Source organism: Coloeus monedula (assembly GCF_965178545.1).
Source record: "Coloeus monedula genome assembly, chromosome: 5".
Lineage (NCBI taxonomy): Eukaryota > Metazoa > Chordata > Aves > Passeriformes > Corvidae > Coloeus > Coloeus monedula.
The window spans coordinates 2,391,000-2,411,449 of record NC_138785.1 but is presented as its reverse complement, the minus strand read 5'-3'; the positions used below and the strand labels follow the sequence as shown (position 1 = coordinate 2,411,449).

At 43.2% G+C, this 20,450-nt stretch overlaps 1 protein-coding gene across 1 annotated transcript in view; it reads left to right on the top strand.

Moving 5' to 3' along the window:
• Positions 1–1,432: 1,432 nt before the first annotated feature.
• The window catches only part of ARSJ (arylsulfatase family member J), a gene marked incomplete at both ends in the record, with an annotated part of 33,063 nt that continues 14,045 nt past the window's right edge, over positions 1,433–20,450 (top strand). The window contains one exon of the mRNA XM_082281423.1: positions 1,433–1,800. Coding sequence (XP_082137549.1) covers positions 1,433–1,800 — 368 coding nt within the window. The remainder of the gene's footprint in view (positions 1,801–20,450) is intronic.

Genomic DNA, 20,450 nt, shown 5'->3' with positions numbered 1-20,450 from the left:
CACTTTTCAGTGCGGACAAGCCCTTATGTAGCATGCTAAAAGCCCTAAATCCACTTTTACTTCCATGTTTTCCTGCTGTAGCATCAAAAACTTCAGCACAATGCTTAGTTATTTCGGAATAGCTCTTTTTCAATGGAAATTTTAGAGTGGGGACATTTTTGTACAACCTGATGTGAACCGAATCAGTTAGATTTGACCCAAACTGAAGTTCCCTCAAGATAGCACTAATTTATTTTTAATCTGGGAGGGATCCCAGAGGGATGCAGGAAGCCCCTTGGCAGGGACCAGCTGGAGCTTAGCACAGAGATGGAGGAACAAGAGGGCTTGGTCCAAGTGTCTGTTTAAGAGTTAATGCTTTATAAAACTTAGTTTGACTAGAAGTTGTTCATGCTGACTCACGTTAGACAGGTCAGACCTGCAGATTCACTTCAGTTCAGCTTAATAGTGTGTGAATATCAATTTCTGCTTGACTCAGTATCTTCCAGGATGGGGTGAAGTTGTATTTTGCAACTGCAGCACATTCGTACTTTAACCCAAATTCTTAAAAATGATTGTATTCTGCAAAGGCGCATTCCTGGCATTTGCCACAGCCTCGCCAGAATTGGAGGGTTTGGGATTTGGGGCTGTTTTGTGGCTGGAAACAAATCCGGTACGTTCATACCTTCCAGATGTTTGTGGCCAAGTCAGAAACACTTAAAACAATCAATATTTCGAGGGGGCGGAACGGGGGGGTGGGGGGGACATGTAAGACCACCTTGCTCTGGTGGGGAGGCTGGGGCTGGCGGCCGAACGGGGTGGGGGGCTCTCCTCTGGGATGCGGGGGGCGGGCGAGGGAGGAGAGGAGGTGCGGGCAGAGGGGAGGAGAGGGAAAGGAAGAAAAGAGTTGCGGACGGGGCGGGCAGGAGCCGGGGTTGCAGAGGGGCCGGGCAGGGAGGAGCGGGGCTGCGGGCGCTGCCGGGGCCGGGGTGCCCCTGTCCTCCGGCGGGTCCGAGCGCCGGGAGCCACCGGGGGCGGTGGCGAGGGTGGGCGGAGGGAGCGGGGAGGGAGCGGCGCGGCCCGGCAGCGCCGGCGGGGGCGGGCGGGGGGCGGCCCGTCCCGGCCCGTCCCGGCCCCGTCCCGTCCCGTCCCGTCCCGGGGCGCCCCGGCTTGCCCCGCCATGGGCAGCGGCCCCGGGACGGGCTGGCAGCGGCGCCCCGGCGCGGGGCCGGGGGCGGGCCGAGGGTGCTGTGACCCCCGGCGGGGCCCTGCCCACCCTCCCGGCTCCGGCACCGGCTCCAGCGGCTGAAGTTGCCGAAGTTTGGGTGACTGCGATGTCCCCCGCCCGGCGGGAGCCCTGACAGGCGCTGCCCGCCCCGAGGCCGCCTGGCTTTGTTGGGGTTTTTTTGGTTTATTTCCTTTTCATTACTGTTTTTCTGCCCTCCCGCCGTGGTGGATGGCCCGCGGTGGGCGCCGCTGGCCGCGCCGCCCCAGCCCAGGGAGGATGGTGGCGGCGGTGCTGGCCGGGCTGTCCCTGCTCAGCCTCCTCACCTGCGGCTACCTGGCTTGGGGCAGCCGCCGGGGAGGTGCCGGGGAGGCGCCGGGGAACCTGCTGGGAGAGGAGCCCGCGGCCGGCGCTCCCCGCTCGCAGCCGCACATCATCTTCATCCTGGCCGACGATCAGGGCTTCAGGGACGTGGGGTACCACGGGTCCGAGATCCGGACGCCCACGCTGGACAAGCTGGCTGCCGAAGGGGTCAAGCTGGAGAACTACTATGTCCAGCCCATGTGTACGCCATCCAGAAGCCAATTGATCACTGGAAAGTAAGTTTGCTACTACTTCATCATTCAGCTCTCCAGCCTAAACGCTGTCCCTGTTGGAAAGAGCACGGCGTAACCTGGCCGGTTCACTTCTGGGTTATCCTATGGGCAGAAGGTGCTTCTCTGGTTCCCTTAAAACCCTTTAATGGAATGGACTTGTGATAGGTTTGAAATAGCAAAATAAAGCTGTCACCCAGCGAGGCAGGAGGGTTCAGCACTGCAAGCTGCCCCGTGGAGTGCTGGAGCACATTCGTGGTTACAGCATCGCTAACAGACGTGCTGGTTGTCAAGTAACATTGCTACTGCTGGGGAGCCAGCAGCTCCTCTTTGCTGCGTGATTTCCAAGGGACTCAGAGGAGGAGTTGTCTCAGGGAAATGCCAGCCTTACGTTTTTCTCCTCTGTGTTCATTGCACAGGGTCACAGGTCTCACTGACGTCATCTTGATGCGAGTTCTCTCCAAGGGTTATCAATTTATAAGGTGGTTTCCCAGTGTGTCACATGTGGATGAGCACAGGGAATTCAGGCTCTCTCAGCACCCTCATAGCTGTGGCATCGCTCTTGTCACTTTGCAGACAATTAAAAACTTTACTCATAAGGCACTAAAATAGGTGTCTCACCTAACTGGTGAAAGCGCTGGGTGGGTCTCATGTGCTTTGCCTTAAAGTTGTGTTATATTGTGGTCTGTTAACAAAATAATTACCCAACCTCAGGGCCTTCTCACATCAGAAGGTTAATGAGGATTAAGGGGGGAAGTTTATGCATTTGAACTATAGGAACAATTTCCAAATAGCTCCAAGTGTGGGCACATTTACTCTGGAACAAAACTGCCTTGTTTCTGTTTAGCTTAACTCCCTTTGACAGGAACAGGGAACTCTTAAAAGAGCAAAACAAAATGAGAGGAAAAAAGTTTATTTTCTCCTTTCCTGAAGTATAAACAGGAACAAGGCCATGTTAATACTGCTGGTAAAAGAAACACATGTTAAATAACACAAGCAACTGGCCTGGTGTCTTGCATCTCCATATGGTGGAGCTGGAGATAATTCCCAGTCTCGGTCTAGTTCCCAGACTTGCTGGACCAGGGAGATTTGCATGGAGAGCTGACATGTTATCTAGAGCAAGAATTCCACACAGGTTTTTGTTTTGGTTTTATTTTTTTTCTTTGTGCAGACTACATCTCAGAAGCTATTTCGAGACACCTCCTCACTCATTCACGAGAGCAGAGTTGCCCTGTGGCAGCTAAAGCAGCAGCTTTCAAAGGAAACGTGTGCCAGGATAGTGTTCAGTGCATCTTGGTTGTCTTTAAAGGCAGGCAGCAGTTGGAGGCCAGGAGCTCTTCCAGCAGCATGTAGCTAGTCAGCTTTCTGAGGATGATGGTTTGGGAAGCAGTGCTTTACAAAGGGAATGTCATGCTGCACAGGAATGACTCACGCAGCAGCTGCAGGAATGGGATGACCGGGTTCCCGTGGAACCAGGGTGCTGCTCTGGCTCTTGGAGGCTGCAGAGATTGTCTAAACATGAAAAAGAATGCAAGTTAAGAATAACTGTAACTCAGTTTAACTATTTTGATCCTTCTTTAAATAAAATAAAAGGTAAGCATGTTCTGAGGAACCCTGCTGTTTTCATCGGCTTGCCAGGCGGAAATGGTTCTGCAAATCTGCCTGCTTTGGTTTTGGAACCTTTTATAGGAAAAAAGAAATTTGCTTATACTTCATCTTTATTTTCTTAGTCTACTGGTCTGAAGCCCTTAGAGCATTTTTTTAAATGTTGTTGTACATTAGGGAAAACGGAGCTGTAGAGAGAGAACTATTTTGCGTGGCTGAGAAATCAGGGAAGGATTGGTAAGGGGTTAATAGACTGGGTAGAGTATTCACAAGGCAGGTTCAGAGAATACAGTTTCCATCCTGGCTAAAGATAAATGCTTTGATAACTGCTTTTAATGCCTTCTTAGAAGAGGCGTCTCAATTAAAATGCCAGGATTTGGACACCTAATCCAGGACAAGTGCTGTTATTTCTAGAGTTCTTAAACGTGTTAGTTCCAGGCTAACAACCTGCTCATGTGCTGAAGGATCACCTGGATGCTCCACGCCTCCCAGTACACGTCCAATGCTTAACATAGTACCAAAGAACAGTTTAGGGTGGAAGGGACCTTTAAAGGGTCACCTAGTGCAGCCCCCTGCCATGGGCATGGACACCTTGAACTAGAACATGTTCCAAACGTTACCTGTTGGATCAGTCAAGTCCAGAGGCACCTGTGTAAATCAGAGGCATGAGGGAGCACTGACTCAGGTTGCCAAGTGGAAGTTAAATTTCAGAGAAGACTTTGAACAGCCCAAATTCTTCACAAGTCTCCAGGCAGCCCCTCCATGGCCTGCGTTAGTAAAGAGACCCTTATTTTGGTGGCTGTCCTTTGTGCAAACTAGCACAGGGAAGGAGGCTGGAGGTGATGTGTTAGGAGGAAGAGACAGAATTCGTTTTTTTCCCCTGTGCTGTAGCACACTGTGGCAGCTGGTGAGCTTCTCATCCTGACCACCTCAGATTCCCTGTCTTCTCTCTCACACCCTGTGTGTGAGGCTTTGGCTACTTTCATTCTTTGCTTTCCCACAGTATTGTCACTTTCCCCATTCACTCCATCCAAAACTATTGCTTTTAGGCCACTAGTAGGGCTGGCTTCCATAGCTTTTTATTTTGGGCTTTATTTCTGGGTGTGTGTGTGGGGGGGGGTTGCAGCTGAGCTGAGCCTCAGGAATGGAGAAGAAAGGCGTGAGCCAGTGGGCTGAGGGCCAGTATGATGTGCTGGGGCCATGCAGGGAGGTGAGGGAGCAGCTCTGGGAAGCAGCTGCACAGCTGGGACGGCAGCAGGGAGCTGGGTGACAGGGTATACTCTGCCTTGGGCAATAGTGGGACACTGCCCGGCCTTTCCGGTGTCCTACAGCTGGACTAAACCTTCGGTCATCGCTGGGCTTGGGTTTGAGTGACATAAATTGTCTCCAGATTAATTGTTTCATGCGATACAGTATTTTTTGTGGTTGTTTTCTTCTTGAAAGTAACAGGCATGCCTCAAAAACAAAACAATTTGAGCAGAATAGGATACCTGGCTGAAAGCCTGTAAGCTTAGATGAACATCTGTTGGGGTAGCTGCCCCAGTTCTATGTAGTGGGTATTATGCAATGTAGTGGTATTTGCTGGAGCAACACTTAATTTAGCAAAGGAATATGATAATTAGTGCTGACTGATAAGAAGGAATCTAGACATAATATGCTGTAAATTCTTTTGGCATTATTTAGATACCTGCTCCCTCCTCTAGGCTCCCGGTTTTCTGCTATCAGACTTGTAGCCTGGGGACCATGATGTGCACTGGAATCCATCTGGGCCACAGGACGGTTCCGCATCTATTCTGGAGTAGGGGTATCTCTTTGTAGAGTCTGATGCACAGCTGGGGTTACAAATCACTGGGAATCTGAACTCCTTTTCTGAGTCATGGAAGCCCTACACTAATCTCAGGAATGAGCGTTGCACTGTGGTTGGAATGCAGAGATGGAAGATGTTGGGAAATGCTGAAAGTCTGGGGAAATAAATCCTTTTTTCCCCTGGGATAAAATGGAATATTGAGAATTTGCTCATCCAAAGAAAACAGAAATAGATTGTATGATCAGTAAGCATAATCTGAGTGTTATTGTAACATAAGTACTTGTATGTGTTATCTAATTCAGAAATATCACACCTTTATAAACATATATATATAGCTATATGTGTTAGGCATGTGGCTCTAGGCATCCCTGTGTAGTGATACCTAGTTCAGCATTAAAAATGACAATGTTTGAGCAAACTAAGACTTACTTTGGCAAACAGAAACAGGCTAAGTACTTTGAATTGAAAGCAGTGTAGCTGACTTGAAGCAAACAGAAATCCTTTACTCTGAAGGGTCCGAGTTCTTGGTAAGCCTCCTCTTTCCCTGCCTGCTGGGTGCCTCATGGCCCAGCCTGCAGTTCCAGCAGTGTGTTGATCTGGGAAGGAGCCAGTACAGTGGTGCGTGACTGGGAAGTTACCTGCTGTGCTCTGAGCTGCAGTGAAGGGTCTTGGAGCCTTGATGGGATACTGGGAAGCATATGTAACACTCCATTAGCTATATTCCCTGTTCTGTAGTTAACAAAATATGAGGGCTGTGGAATATCAGCCTTAAGTACTAAGAGGTGACCTGATACTTTATCTGCTCTGGAGTAAAGAGACTTGGCAGTCATTGGTCCAGAGTTTAATTCTGATCGGTGTTTCCATTAAGAACCAGGATGATGAAATAAAATGTTCTGATTAAATGTGCTGGTAAGATAGGAGAGCTTGCCAGCATTAAGGGACTGTGGTGATACTGAAAATCATCTTGACAGATTAGAGACATAATCTGAAAAAAAAGCAGAATTAAAGCCAGCAGTGGTAAATAGTAGATACTCTGCTGAATTCCTGAAGCAGGAAGAACTTTAACAGGCTGAGGATGGTGATCAACTCCTCAGAAAGTATTCCTTTTGAAAAGTAGCTGGAATTACAGTGCATCATGCACTGGGTATGAGGTCAACAATGTCATGCTGTAACAAAAAGGGTGAACATGACATGAGTTCGTGAGAATGTGGGGCCTGGTAGGTCTGTGAAGAGCCCTTCTTCTTCACAACTGGAGCACTTTTGCCCAAACTTGGGTCATTCTCTAAGAGGCTCATTCTCTAAGAGCAACGTGTGCATCATTGGAGAGTGTCCAGAGAATAGTGATCCGATATCTCAGAGAGATAACTCGGGGAGAAGGATCAGAGTTGTTTAGTCTAAAGAAGAGGAAAATGGGAAGGGACGTGGTAGGTCTCCGGTATTTTAAGAGCTGTGCAGAGAAAGGGCATCATGTGTGCTCAGTGTCGTGATGGGTGGTACAAGAAATGAGGGGCTTTCTGGAGTAGGGAAAACTTCAGGTTAGATCAGAGGGAGAACCTGCAAGTGTAAAGATTGTGAAACACTGGAATAGCTGGCTTTGAGAAATGGCTGGGTTTCTCCACCAGCAGTCATTAAGAACTGTATGTCAGGAATGAGATAATGTAGTTGAGTCTGTCTTGGGGAAAAGGGTTGAACTGGATGGTGTCTCCTCCAGCTCGGATTCATCTGTGCCTCCTTTGAAGTACAGATTAACTACAGAAGGCCTTCTGAGGGACAGTGTGAATAAAACACTACTAAATGCCAGAAACTATTTCAGCATTCACTCTGAGAGAAAATACTGTGTGAAACTTTAATTTCAGTTTTCTCCTAGAAATTCCTTTTTTCTGCATCCTTGTTTTCTCTGGAAATTTTCAAGATTTTTCCCCCTAGGCCTCATAACTCTTGGAGTATGTCATTGTTTATTTCTGCTGACTTCTTTCAGGACCATTTGTGGGACGGCTGCCAAGGATGTTGAGGTATCTTTTTCCATGTTCTTATGTCTTTCATTTAGGATGACGTTGTCCACGCATACATATATATGAAGTACACACAGAGAACAACTAAGTAGTTAAATGCAAGGACTTCTTTTTCTTATTTTGTTCTGCCTCTGTTTGCTCTCCTCTGTTCTATGGAAACTTAGATCCAGGTACTGAGCTGCTCTGGGGTATTAAGCTGTAGGAGGTCTCTCCATGGCACTGTAATTATTAATTGACTGCACAAAGGAGCATGTGGAGAACAGGGCTGGAAAGGAAACTACGTGCAAACAATCAGGATAAAAAGTAGCTCATGGAGGAAGTAGCAAAGTGTAGAACAGATTGTGGTAACTTTTTCTTGCATCACTTTCTGGCAGCCTCTAAGAATATTTTTGATAGTTAAAGTCTGTTGCATGGAGCAAACAGCATTATCTGACATCTATAACTACATAGCGGAATTTGGTTTTTGTTTTTCATTTTCCAATTTATACAAAGTACAGTAAGCTAAAGAAATATAGTTCGAAATAAGTTTTAAAAATCTGTGATTATAAATTATCACTACTCCAAAGAGTTAGTTATAGACTTTTATCCTGTGATTTGGTTTTCTTGTGTGTTTCAAGTGTAAACGAGAAATTCTATTCCATGGAAAAGTTAAGCTTAAAATAATTAAGGGATTTGGCTCTTTCAGCGTTGTTCCTGATATGCTGAAATGATGATATTGTAATTGATGATAATAGTGCTGCCTGTGACAAGAAGTTGAATACTTGAATGAGTGGTGGCAGTGGACTCTGGTTCTAACTTTTGCTGTTACTCTTCCTTCATGGGACTCTTTAAGTGAATCAAGATGGGAAACTGAGATGGGTATCTGAAAATAAAACTGGAAATGAAAAGATGGGGTTTGCTTTCCTGTTGAAGGATTTAGACCAAATTAAATGGGACAAATTAATGTTTTCATTAAAATACTTTACGTTTCGTAGAAAGATTTTCCAGATTAGTGAGCTGAGGGTCAGAAGAAGGGAAAAATCTGTCTACTTTTTTTCTGTCTCTGTGACACTTGTGTGGGGGATAATACCACACCTGGGGCTTTGTCTTCATAATTGTGTGTATCTTAGTTCAGGCTTGGAATTTTTATTGCACTTTTTAAATCCATCTTTGAGAGTTCCTATTTCCCCCATATTTTTTGCTTGGCTTTGTTTTGATTCATAGTCAGATTTTCTGTTCTGTGGTGAGTTTGCTCCATTCTAGAATGTCTGTTCCAGAAGGAAGAAGGAATTTTACCAGCCTTTTTTCAATTAATATAAATAGCACAAGGCAAAGAAGATTGTGCCTGTGTGAGTGATCTTGTGTAGGATGTGTTAGCTTTCTCTGTATCAGTAGGCTTATTATCAAAGGTGCCCAATTTATTAGTTTTCTCACTGAAAAGCCAGTAGACCTGGCTGCTGACCTCAGCTTCTCTCTGTACATGTAAATTGGGAGGTTGGAATGCAATAGGAAGAGTTCAGAAGAAAACCAAGACAACCCTAATGGGTAACAAATCTAAAGGATTAATACAAAAGGTGTATTAAAACCATTGAGGTTTGATTAAAATAGCTCTGTGGTCTGTGATGAAATTGCAGAATTTTAAATAGGGAACTTTATTGTACCTGCTGGCTCCAAATAAGAAAGCAGTTAAATATGGTTCATCATTCTAGTTCAACTGCGGTTGTAATATGTTAATTAATGGTGTCAGCTGTCACCTACTTATTAATTCAGGCTGTTATCAGCATCCTATCAAGCTCTAGGTTGGACGGACAGGACGTTGCTAGAGTTGGAAAACAAATCTGGGATAATTAAGTACATTTTAATCTGCTTCAAACACAAAATTACCTTCCCAAATGCATCTCTGCAGAGACTGTATTAGATAATAAGCATTAAAGTAGATATTATTAATGTCACAAGTGTGTTGTGGCCCCAGAGCCTTTATTTTCAACTTTGGGGCAGAAAATTCACATATAGAAACCAAACCTATTCCTTTTTTTTCTTACAGTTAAACACCTGGCTAATGAGGATGTTTGTGCCATGGCAGCTGTCTCACTGTCATGGCATTCTGTAAATGCAGGATTCAAACTAAATTACTTTGGCTTTTATTTTACTTTTTTTTTAAAATTGAAATATTAATTCAGCTCTTTGGAATACATTTTAATTCCAGTGCATCCTCTTATCAGAATATTAGCTGTTTTCTAGCCAAATCTCTTGTGTCCATTTTCTGATTCAGTCTACTTTTATCTCCATTTATGCATTTTAAAGCATTCCTTCCCTGAAAGAGAATTTTCTCCCATTATGAGATAACGTTCTGTAATTTTTCTTAGCATTTATAGAGCACAAGTGGGTACCAAGGTACTGCTTTAGAGGCGATCTCTGTGATAATAAGCTCTCATGAGAAATGAGTTCCCTTCTGTTTTGAAGAGGGAGAAAATTACGAATTTGAAGAAACACCATAATTTGAGGAAAATGGGAAGCTGAAGAGAGTGGAGAAAATTAGTCTCAGGATAGGGGGAAGCAGTGTAGTATCTTTAGACTAAATACACTCTAATAGACATACTGTTGCCTTACAAAATGTAGCTCTCTGAATGTAATAAACTTTGTCAAAATAATATTTACCATCACATTTTATATATTGGGTTTCAGTTGTCATGGATCAGAGTTGCCAAAGTCATAGAAAACTGGGTTTGAGAGGACCTCTGGAAGTTGCTGAATTAGGTCTCCTGTCATCTTATATCACACAGCAGGGACTTGCTGACTTTATAAACTCTTCCTTATTATTTGTTTCCTCCTGGAAATAAAAAAAAATATTGCCAAGTATTCAAGAAATTGGAATCTTGACTGTTAGGGAGTTCACTAACTTTACCATGTTGTCAATTTTAGTAAAGAAAACTGTTTTCTGAACCTTTTTATATTTAATATTTAATTTCTTTTTCCTTTTAAAGGCCCAACTGCTGTAATTAGTGACTTTGTTAATGACCACAGCATAATGGCAGCTCCTTCCTTAATTGTTCCATGGTCCCATTTTCAAGAGCCTTCAGAGGAAGCTATTTCAGTCTGTTTGCTGATTTCTCTTAAGAGCAGATTTTTTTTACTTTTGTGCATACTTGACTACCATCATTCCACATTAATTCTGATTTGCAGTCTGTTTAATTCTTAATTCTTAAATTATTTTACGGTTCTGACTTGTCACGATAAAATTCTTGGTGGAGGAGAGGAAGGAACAACTTACTTCTGTGTTTTTTCTCCCCCTGTAGGAGTACTGTAGGCAAAACTGCAGTATTTGCTGCTTGGTTTACAGCCCTCTCCATTCTTACCAGCTTCTGTTTTCATGTTTCCATTAAATGTGACCTGGAAGTGCACTGGGGTTTAAAAGCCTGAATTTCAGCTGTTATCTCCTACAATGCCTTGTCTTTACCAGTAAACTGATTTAATGGGATTTTTTAATATATATAGATGTAGCTTTTCCTGGCAGATCCTTAAAGTGCTTTTGAATCTGAAAAACTGTTAACGTCAAATGATTCTTACTGTTCAACATGTATCCTCCGTGTGCATGAGTCATACCTGCTCACTTTGGTTACAAAAACATTTATTTTGTTACCATTAACCATGGTGAGTCACGGTAATCCAAAATGAAATTTATGGGCTACTCTGCTTTGCTTTTCTTTATAAACAAGAGGCAGCCTGAGATATCTTAAAAGAAAAAAAATCGAGTGGAGCATTTCTGTATTAAATGATTTCGTGTCATAGTTGGGTTTTGGGGGTACTTGGGGGACATTTCTGCTCCTTAACAAATTATTGATCCTCATAATAAATGTATTTAGGGTCAGAAGCAGGAAGAACAACTCAAGTAGTCAGTCAGACAGCCAAGATTTTACTTCCTGACCTTGTGATTGTTTGCCCAGGTTTCGTTCCCCCCAGAAACTCTTCCTGTGGGGTGAGGGTGCCCATCACCCAAGGGGAAAGTGGTGAGCCATCCCTTTCCTCCCCAGTTAACCTGGAGAACGTTGTCCTGGTTTGTGTTTCTCTGGTAATGTAGGTGTGTGTTTTAGAAAATGAGACTATTTATTAACTTGACCCGGTTGCCAGTTCCTTCTGAAGCCTCCTGCCCTTCTGGAGGAAAACCACAGGAAATTACTCTATCCGTAGTAATACTGGTGCTCTGTGCAATCCTCCCCTCCTGTCCTTCAGGATGCCTCTCTGACCTTTTTCCCACTATCCCCAGAAAACACTCAAGCCTTTCAGGTCATTCCAGAGCTAGTTTTAAACATTTGCAGCCTCCCAAACCTCTTCCAGGCTTTCCTGGATACCAGCCCACCAGGATGTCCTTTTGGAGTCTTCTCTCTGCTTCCAAGGCAAGTCAATTCAGCTGCCAGACTTAAATTCATTCTCTTCATTTTCCCCACTATCCTGTCACCAGCACCAGGCAGAGGAAGAGCCACAAGAAAGCACTGTCTTACCCTGTCCTTTAGTTCTGTAATTCTTCAGGTATTTTTTTGCTGAAGAGCAGCTTCATGTGTCTTTCAGCTACAAACAGAACTTATGTTCCTGTTAATCAGTTACTGGCATGCATAAAGCTTTATATGTGTAAAGAAATAATATTTATACTTGCCTTATCAGAGTATTTTAAAGCTGGATTAATTATAGCTGATCACAGTTGTTAATGCACTTCAAGGGGTATAAAAGGTAATACTCCTTGCACAGTTCTAAAAATATTTTAAAACACTTTATAAGCCTGTTGTCAAAGGAGATTCTCTAATAAATGTTTGATTTTGTATCTCATAGCTTTCCATCAGCATTACATTTTAAACTGGAAGAGAAGAGGTGATACTATCTGGGAGGAGAAGGAACTTTAGAAAGGTTGTGCTGCTCCCGAGAGTGTTTGGAAAAGAAACAAAGCTAAGGCACTTGGAAAGAGTTCAGGGATTTCTAACTAGATATGACATGATATGAGAAGCGACGTGGTATGATATATAGGCAAGATTATTCACCTTTTAAGTTTACCCCTCTTTATTCAAACCAAGCCGCGCTTCCTTGATTTACTCCAAGCCCTGGGATTTAGTTCTCTGCTACTGCCAGCCTGCCCTAGCAGTGCAGGGTAATGTGCTGCACTTGGGTTTGCAGGCTGCTCTGAGAGCAAGGTGTTTCCAGGAAAGCAGATGTTCCTTGTCCGCCCGCAGAGTCCTGGGCTCTGCGGTGGCCCGGCTGCTCTCGGCTCCTGCAGGAGGAACTGTGTGCTTTGGGTACACATTCTCCATGTGCTGCTGGGGAACTGGTGTTTCTCAGCTGAGCTCTGTGGATCCAATTCTTTTCCTGCACAGCCCTATGGGCTGTGTAGGAGAGAATCCCAGCTGGACTCACTGGATGGTGCTCTCCGGATGGTTCCCTTTATGGCTCCTGAGCTGACTGGCTTGCTGCTGGCCAGTTCAGAAGGGAGGAAACAAACAGGCATTCGCTGCTTTGTGTCCACAGAAGACTTGAGAAAACAAAGTTTTAAGAAATCCTGAGAAATTACCTAGTATATGCTTCTTCAGGAAATCATTAAAAAATACCATTTAAGTATGTGGGAATAACTTGTTCCTAAAAACTTTCAACAGAGATGTCCACACTTTCCCCAGTCAGTCTTAGCTGTAATTTGGGTTGTATAACTTTTGAACTGTCTAACTTCCATCTTCCCTCCTGCAGTTTAAGCCTCTGATCTCTTGGCAATTTTCAAGTGAAGAACTTACTTCACTACAAAAGGTGATAAATCTCCTGTACATCTCAGTCTATTATGACATCTCTGCTTTTCCTTTCTACAGCCTGCGTAAATTCAGTTCTTTCCATCTTTCCACACAGATCTTGGTTTATATACCTCTGATGGGTCTTAATGTTCTCCTCTGGACTTTTTATATCTGGTCCTATTTTTTATTGAAAAGTGTCATCCGGAACAGGACGCAATGTTCCAGTAAAAGTTAGACCAGTCCTGCCTTGATATTATGTTCTCAATCCCAAAATTACTAAAATATTTTCACAGTTGAGTAATTGGAAGGCTGCACATTAACTCCTTTACTGGCATGAATTTACCTCAGCAGAAAATCTGGGCAAAGCATCTGTTTATCAAGGAGGGTTTGAGGCTTTTCCACTGCTGATGGGTAGGAAATGTCACAAGAACAACAGATCTTGTACTATTTTTACCAGTTGAGCTGTGATCTGCCAATTAAACCAAGCTGATCATCCTTATGGGCTTGTTCCTGTGAGAACTCCCACGTTCTGTGCAGTGCAGGGCGAGGCGCACACAAGCCACAACATTCCATGGCAGGATACTGGCCAGGTTGGAGCTCTGAACCCTTTCTCAGTGTTTGGATACGAAGCAAATGTGTTTTCTTTTCCTCTAACAGACCTGGGAAATCTGTGTTTTATTGCCTTACTTAAAGCAGGATGTCGTGTGTTCCTTAAGCCCTTGTATAGGTCCCGATAAGACAAAGTTTTTTTTCACAGCATCAAGCCATTGCTGACTCACCCTCACCTGGGCTACCAGCAAGCCCCAGATCTTCTTTTCTGCAAGAAACGGAGTTAGTGCCATTGATTATTCCACCCCAAAAGCACTACTTCGTGGTTATTGTAAGTGAATTGCCTCCTCTTCCATTCAGCTTATTCCTCTAATTCAATTTCCTTTTGAATTTCAATTCTCCAGCAGGCAGCACAGCAGTTTGATGAGTCCAAATTCACAGTCTGAACAGGTAGTGGAATTTAATCTGTATAAATTTCACCCTAAACATATATTCATAACCCCAATGAAAATAATCACTCAAAATGTAATTAGCCCAATTGCTTTTGCTAATTCCTCACAGATGTACTTTAAGAATGAAAAGGCTGCAGCTTAAATATATTTATTCCAAATTTTTCATTTTACAACTTGAATTTGCCAAATAAGTTTTCTGGGTTGGTTAAAGAAATCATATGGGCATATCATAAAATGGTTTGGGTTGGGAGGGACCTTACAGCTCATCTTGGTCCACCTACTGCCATGGGCTGGGACACCTCCCACTATCCCAGGGTGCTCCAAGCCCCGTCCAGCCTGGCCTTGGACACTTCCAGGGATGAGCCGGCCACAGCTTCTCTGGGCAACCTGTGCCAGGGCCTCACCACCCTCACAGTAAAATGTCTTTTTTGTGATGTCTTTTTCAGCCTTGGGCTTTTGGAGTCTTGGGCGTTCATGTGTTTTGGTTTTGATTTGGTTTTGAGGTGTTCTGCTCTCCCTTCTCTGTGTTTCTGGTTCATCAAACAAAATAATGATCTCGAGTTTTGGCGTTCCAATGTCAAATGACCCGTGCCATTGTCCATGCATCCTGCTCTGCTGGAGTGTTACTGGATGTCATCTGCAGGTATTAAATACGGATAAGAATAGGTTGATTGTTCCATCTTCATTTGTTTTGGTATTTCTCTGAAGAAATGAGGCAGGCAGTTTCCCAAATGAGCAGACAGAGCTTTCTCTGTAGCCATGGTGTTGTGTGAGGCCAGCAGGACAAGACTGGAACAAGCTGGGAATCCAGGCTGTCCTGATCTGAATCTTGATTGTGGACCTGGGACAGTGAGCAAGGAAGGATTTGTCTTTTACAAGTCATAAAAGATGAAGTTGCTGGATTATATTTCATCACAAAAAATGGTCTATGTTGCAGATCAGGCTGCTGGTAAGTCATGTGCAGGGCCAGAAAATTAATAGGCAGGTACAGCTCCTGTATTCAAAAACACAAGGACATCTGTGCTCTTTAAAATTCTTATTTCTCTGCTGAGCAAATACCAATTTCATGAATTAATGGACATTGACATACAAAGACAGTTTCTTAAAAGATCATTTGAAGCTTTCAGGTCTTTTGGGGTAGATGTCTGGTGTTTAACATCAAGGACATTTCCTACAAAATTACTGCTGGGGCTTCACCAGGTTTTAAAGACTAGAGATGACCAATTAGGCACGCTCCAGGTGTTTCCTCTGCTATAGGTAATACTGGTTTTTATTAGAATTATGACCTTTATTTGCTTTTGAATCATGTCCAGCAGAACTGAATTGTCACTCATTATCAGTGAACTGGATTTTGGTTTTGGGAATAAACCATGCGTGCTCTTATTTGTGCATGAGAGTTTCTTCCTTGCCAAAAAACCAGGGATTATGATGAAGAAGGGAGAAAAATAGTTCCTTGCTAGAATAAAACGTTAAAGATCATATATAAAAAAAATTTGCCAGTTTCTTTTTATAAACTGGCATTACTGGGGAAGGCAAGGTCTGTTGCTCAGCCATTCTTCTGTGGAAAGTAAATTTGCTGTCCCACTTGAACTCAGTCTTCTGGCAACCAGTGTGCATGGCCAGAGTAGTTGGCTTTAAAAAAACACAGCAAAAGTGTACAAAGAAAACCCCCACCCTTGTCTAGCCTAATTCCCTTGGCGTGCACGAGAGAAATTTTGAATTTAGCAAATGGAACAAGTGTGCTCCCAGCCTGCTCTGTTTGGGAGTGGATGACAAATTGTGTCAAAACAGTCCTGTGTATTGGAATTGGATCCTGGACATTTTTGAAGAAACACTTGCAAATATTACCACTCTGCAAAAGTGTCTGAAACAGGTGGTGCTGGTACAACACTGGCCAAGCAGGAATGGAATTAAAATATTTCCCCTCTGCCGTCTGCTCGAGGCTTATCAGCTGCTGATGCCATAGAGAAACTTGGTCTGTCTATAGTGCCCTCATCCAAACTGAAAATATTTTCCTGTGCGAACACTATTTAAAGAAATCTTTCAGCAACTTGGGCTTTCACAGCAATGCTTCAATTGCAGTCAGTTTGTCTCCCCACAAAACTCAGCATAAATAAAGACTTATTTCAGTGGTTCTTGCATAATTTAAATTTTTTTAAATTATTATTTTATTTTCTTCTTTTTGCCAAAGACAGCCAGGGACTGTACTTCATCTGCCACCCTGTGCTGGGTGATTGTATGTAACCTGTGTGGGAAAGTGTACTCCATGTTTTCCTCTGCCTTTCTATTCTGTCAAGCCAGTGATGCTCCATCAGCATCAGGGACTAGGAATGTAACATGCTCAGTGTCCCTGACCATGGTGGCCCTGGCATGCCAGGGGCGTTGGAACCAGGTAATCTTTAAGGTCCCTTCCACCCCAAAACATTCTGTGATTCCATGATTCTAGTTCTGTGATTTTCCATTAGTGTATTTTTACATTGGTACATCTTTAATTTGTTGCCTAGATGCATCTAAATTTAGGAGCCAGTGATGCCTGTATTTACAAGATTTTATTTAATACACATGGTTTGGCCATGGTTAAACCAGAAATAATTCATTAAACACAGAATGTCATTCCCTTGAATCTATAATTTGATATACCACGGAGAAATAAAAGTCTGGATTTTCTTGAATAACTTGCTTAGTTAAATAAATCTAAATAAACCCAGACAGTTCACTTAGGTAAGGAGTAGGTGCTTGAAGACAGAGAAGTGCACTCGCAGCAAGACAGGAAATCCTAAACGCAGCTGAACTGTGTGTTCCTTGTCGTTTTCTGTCCCCTGTTGGGATTGTGTCCATGTGGTACAACTGGAGATTGGCATAGCAGGGAACATGACAGGGAGAGAACAGATTGCTTCCCTTCACTGCAGTAGAGGATTTAACCTATTTATGGCACTTGGGTGTTAGTGCCGAAAAAACCAAGCGTGCCCAGGCTGTGTGTGTTTGCTGATATCGCTTGTTCTGAATTCACACCTCATCAATTCATTATTTAAGGAAGTGAGGGAAGAGAGAAACCATGTCTTAATTGGGGTAGGTGGATGATAGTGCCAGGCAAGCAAGAGGCCAACCTGGGCCTGAGCCAACAGCAAAAGTTCTTCTGGGAAGGAGAACATGATTCTATAACTGTGATTGTCACCGTGAACACGGAGGAAGACCCTGAGCCATGGACACTGCAGCTTCTTGGGTCTTAAAGTCTTTTTTGCTACTTCACCTGTTAGCTTGCTTTAGGGTGGAAAACTGCAATGTACAGGCATAGTGTTTAATTTTTGTCATTTCTCTTCAAGAAAATAAACTACCTGCAAGTACTGAAAGGCCATCTACGGCTTTTTAAAAAGCAGCTGAAACCATGGTCATGATTGGGAAGAATTTTGAAGGAGGAGTTACTAGGGTGGGAGAAGTGGAATTTTTTAAGCACATTCCTGAGGGAGTGAGTGGGAGAAATCATTCTGTCTGCTGAGAGCATGAAATAATGTGTGTATTTTGGGGGTTTATTAGAAGGCAAAGTGTGCTTCGTGTGATTCCATTTGTTTAGCTACTTAATTCAAATCTGTCTCTTCCATCTATAGCTAATCAAGAGCTCCATAGTAGTCAGGCACTTGAAAATTTTAACCATTGTCAAATTGCTGTTTTGTCGCATTTTCTTGTCTCAATAACACACCTTGGAAACTGCAGATTTGAGGAGAGAATGAGAATTTTCTTCTCTTTTTTTCCTCCCAAGAGAAGGTGGGGAAATAAGAAAAATGGTTTTTTTCAGCTAGAAAAGCAAAAGAAAAACAAGTGGATGGGCAGGATACAAAGCTTTTTATTTTGTTGGCTCCAGTATTGTGTTTCTTACCAGCAGAATATCTGCAGCTGTATTAGCTGTATTAGCTATATTATTACCTATAACATAGGTGATAATAGGGCTTGGATGGTCTTGGAGCAACCCGCTCTGGTGGAAGGTTCCCTGTCCATGGCACAGAGCTTGCAACTGGATAAGCTTTAAGGCCCCTCCAACCTAAATCATTCCATGATTCCGTGGCCCCAGTAGGGAACCCCAGTGACCCAGAGAGGCTTTTATTGCAGCACATAAAATCTTTAAATGTGGCTGATGCAAAGGATATTTATAGGCTCAAAAGGAATACTGATGAGAGTTTTTTTCCAGAGCAAATGAAATAAAAAGGAGGTTTGTCCACAAGCAAATGCTCTAAATCATGGTGAAGCTAACATCTTAATTCTGAGTCCAACTGAGAAAGAGTTGAAATAGCAATTTCAGACTCTGTACTGGGAATGCAGGTAATCTCAGAAGAAAAGGAGGTATTTCCTTGTCAAACCAATCCTTCCAGCTTAGATCCTAGAATTGCAATTGGCTGTATTTTCGAGCATGGGGTTTCATCCTTCATCTCATAGGAATGAGAATGAAGAGAGATGAGAAGAAGTGGAGGGGAAAGGAAAAAAACAAACAAAGGCTCTTTTCCTGAACTGGAAGAGTTTGGAGGATTCTAGAAAATGTAGTCACTGCAGAGCTATTTAGCAGCGTGGGACTGGGATAGTTCCATGGGCTGTGTTAAATGTCTGACATTAGATGTTTACTTTTCCATAATACTAGGAAATCTTGTGCACTTTATGAAGCACCAGATGTTAGCCTCAGCTTGCCTTGGAACAACCTGGGTATCACTGGCACCTTGAGATAATTCCAGATGTGCAGTAAGATCCATAGACATACCTAGCCATTATTTTGCTGGTGAAAATCAGGATTTATGTTACTCCACACTGAAAGAGGAGCTGTTCTTCCCTTTTTCCTTTTCTTATTTTTTGTTTGGGGGTGGCTAACTAAAGGCGTATGAAGAATGGACTAAGAGCTGTGTGCACTTTATGCCTTTAATATATCAGCATACCAATGTCTCCAGCAACCTCGCTATTAACATTAAGTGGAAATTTATAGTCCTTGGAGTTGACTTGTAGCATTGGCAACAAACAGAATTACTGTTGTGGGGTTTATGTTGGGTTTTATTTGACAGCCCAGGATGATGCATTTCTCAAAGCACTTGAGATGCAATTTCAGAGAGGCAAATGAGAATCAGTCAATGGGTCAGAGCAACACAGTTCAAAGGCCTATAGTTCATAAAATATTTATGTGCTGTTATAAAAGTAAAGAGGAAAGGGAGCTTATGTAACATACCAAAAAATGAAGAGCCAGCAGAAAACTTCCTCTCCCATCCCACAACTGAACTGAACTTACATATTTCCGGAGAAAGTGTGTCCAGCCATGGCTTTTCCACAGCTATCCCAGGATGTCTGCCATTTCAAATCCACTAATTCAGTTTTTTGCTATTCTATTGTTCCAGTTGGGTGCATCATGTCGAAGCTATGCTCACTGTGACCAACTGCAGAAAACTAGTTTGCCACAGGATTTTGTTGTCGGGTTCTTTTTGCTACAGTAATGTAATTTGCAAGGGAAAAGGGGAAGGAGGAGAGCGACATCAGAAAATATAGTGGATTGTTTAAATTTGAATGATTTCTCAAAGAAAATCACCCCAAAACACCACAACCCCCCCCCCCCCCCAGCAGAAAAAAGAATCTGAACTTCCAGGCAATAAAAACCTGAGAGAAAATTTTGTTGTCTGTTAGCTGGCTCATGGTGTCCTTTACACTGTCGTTGGATATGGTCATTCAGATTTTTTAATTTATCTGGATTTTTAGATAAGTGTCTTAATTGGTTTTAAAATACTGATCTTATATTGGCTCTATGTCTAAAATACTATGGACTGAAAGTTCTAGAGGAAAATGTAAAAAAAAATATTGAAAGGCATAATTTAAACTTTTGGGTAATGGTGCTCACTGGAGAAAGCCCTGTTGGAATCACTAAGTTCCACTTTGATTCTAATGTGGTTTTTATGGATTTTTCATCTTCCCCTTCTTTCTTTCATCTCCTTTCTCCCTAGCGTGGTGCGGCAGTCACCATCCTTACTGGGAGACATGGCTGCATTTCCCCCAGGTGGCCATCAGCACTGCTTCCCTCTTGATGAAGTAGATTATATGAGAAATTCGGGAGAAACTTCCAGGTCAGAGCCAGAATGCATATTTAACCCAGACTCCTGGCTCCCAAGGAATGCAAGCAGAGGCTTTGTAGACCTTTTGCTGCTCTCCCATTCTGCTGCTGCTGACTCTTTAGCCACCTCCCCTGCGTTTTAATTTTGAACACACAGGCTAAGCCTGGGTTTGAGGATCAGATGCTTGACTTTAACACAAATAATAGCAAAGAAGTCGGTCCTGCAGTTTATCGAGCACGGCTCACGAAAAGCTGGGCATGAAATGGACTGTTGAGGAATTTTGCAGTCACGCAACCAGATTACCAGAATTCAGAATATATTTAGTGCTGAATATTGAACAAGCCAACTGGGAGAGTTTGTGCAGAACCAGGGCAGCGTGGTTAAGTTGCAGGGGCGCGTTGGTAGAACAAGCTGAAAAT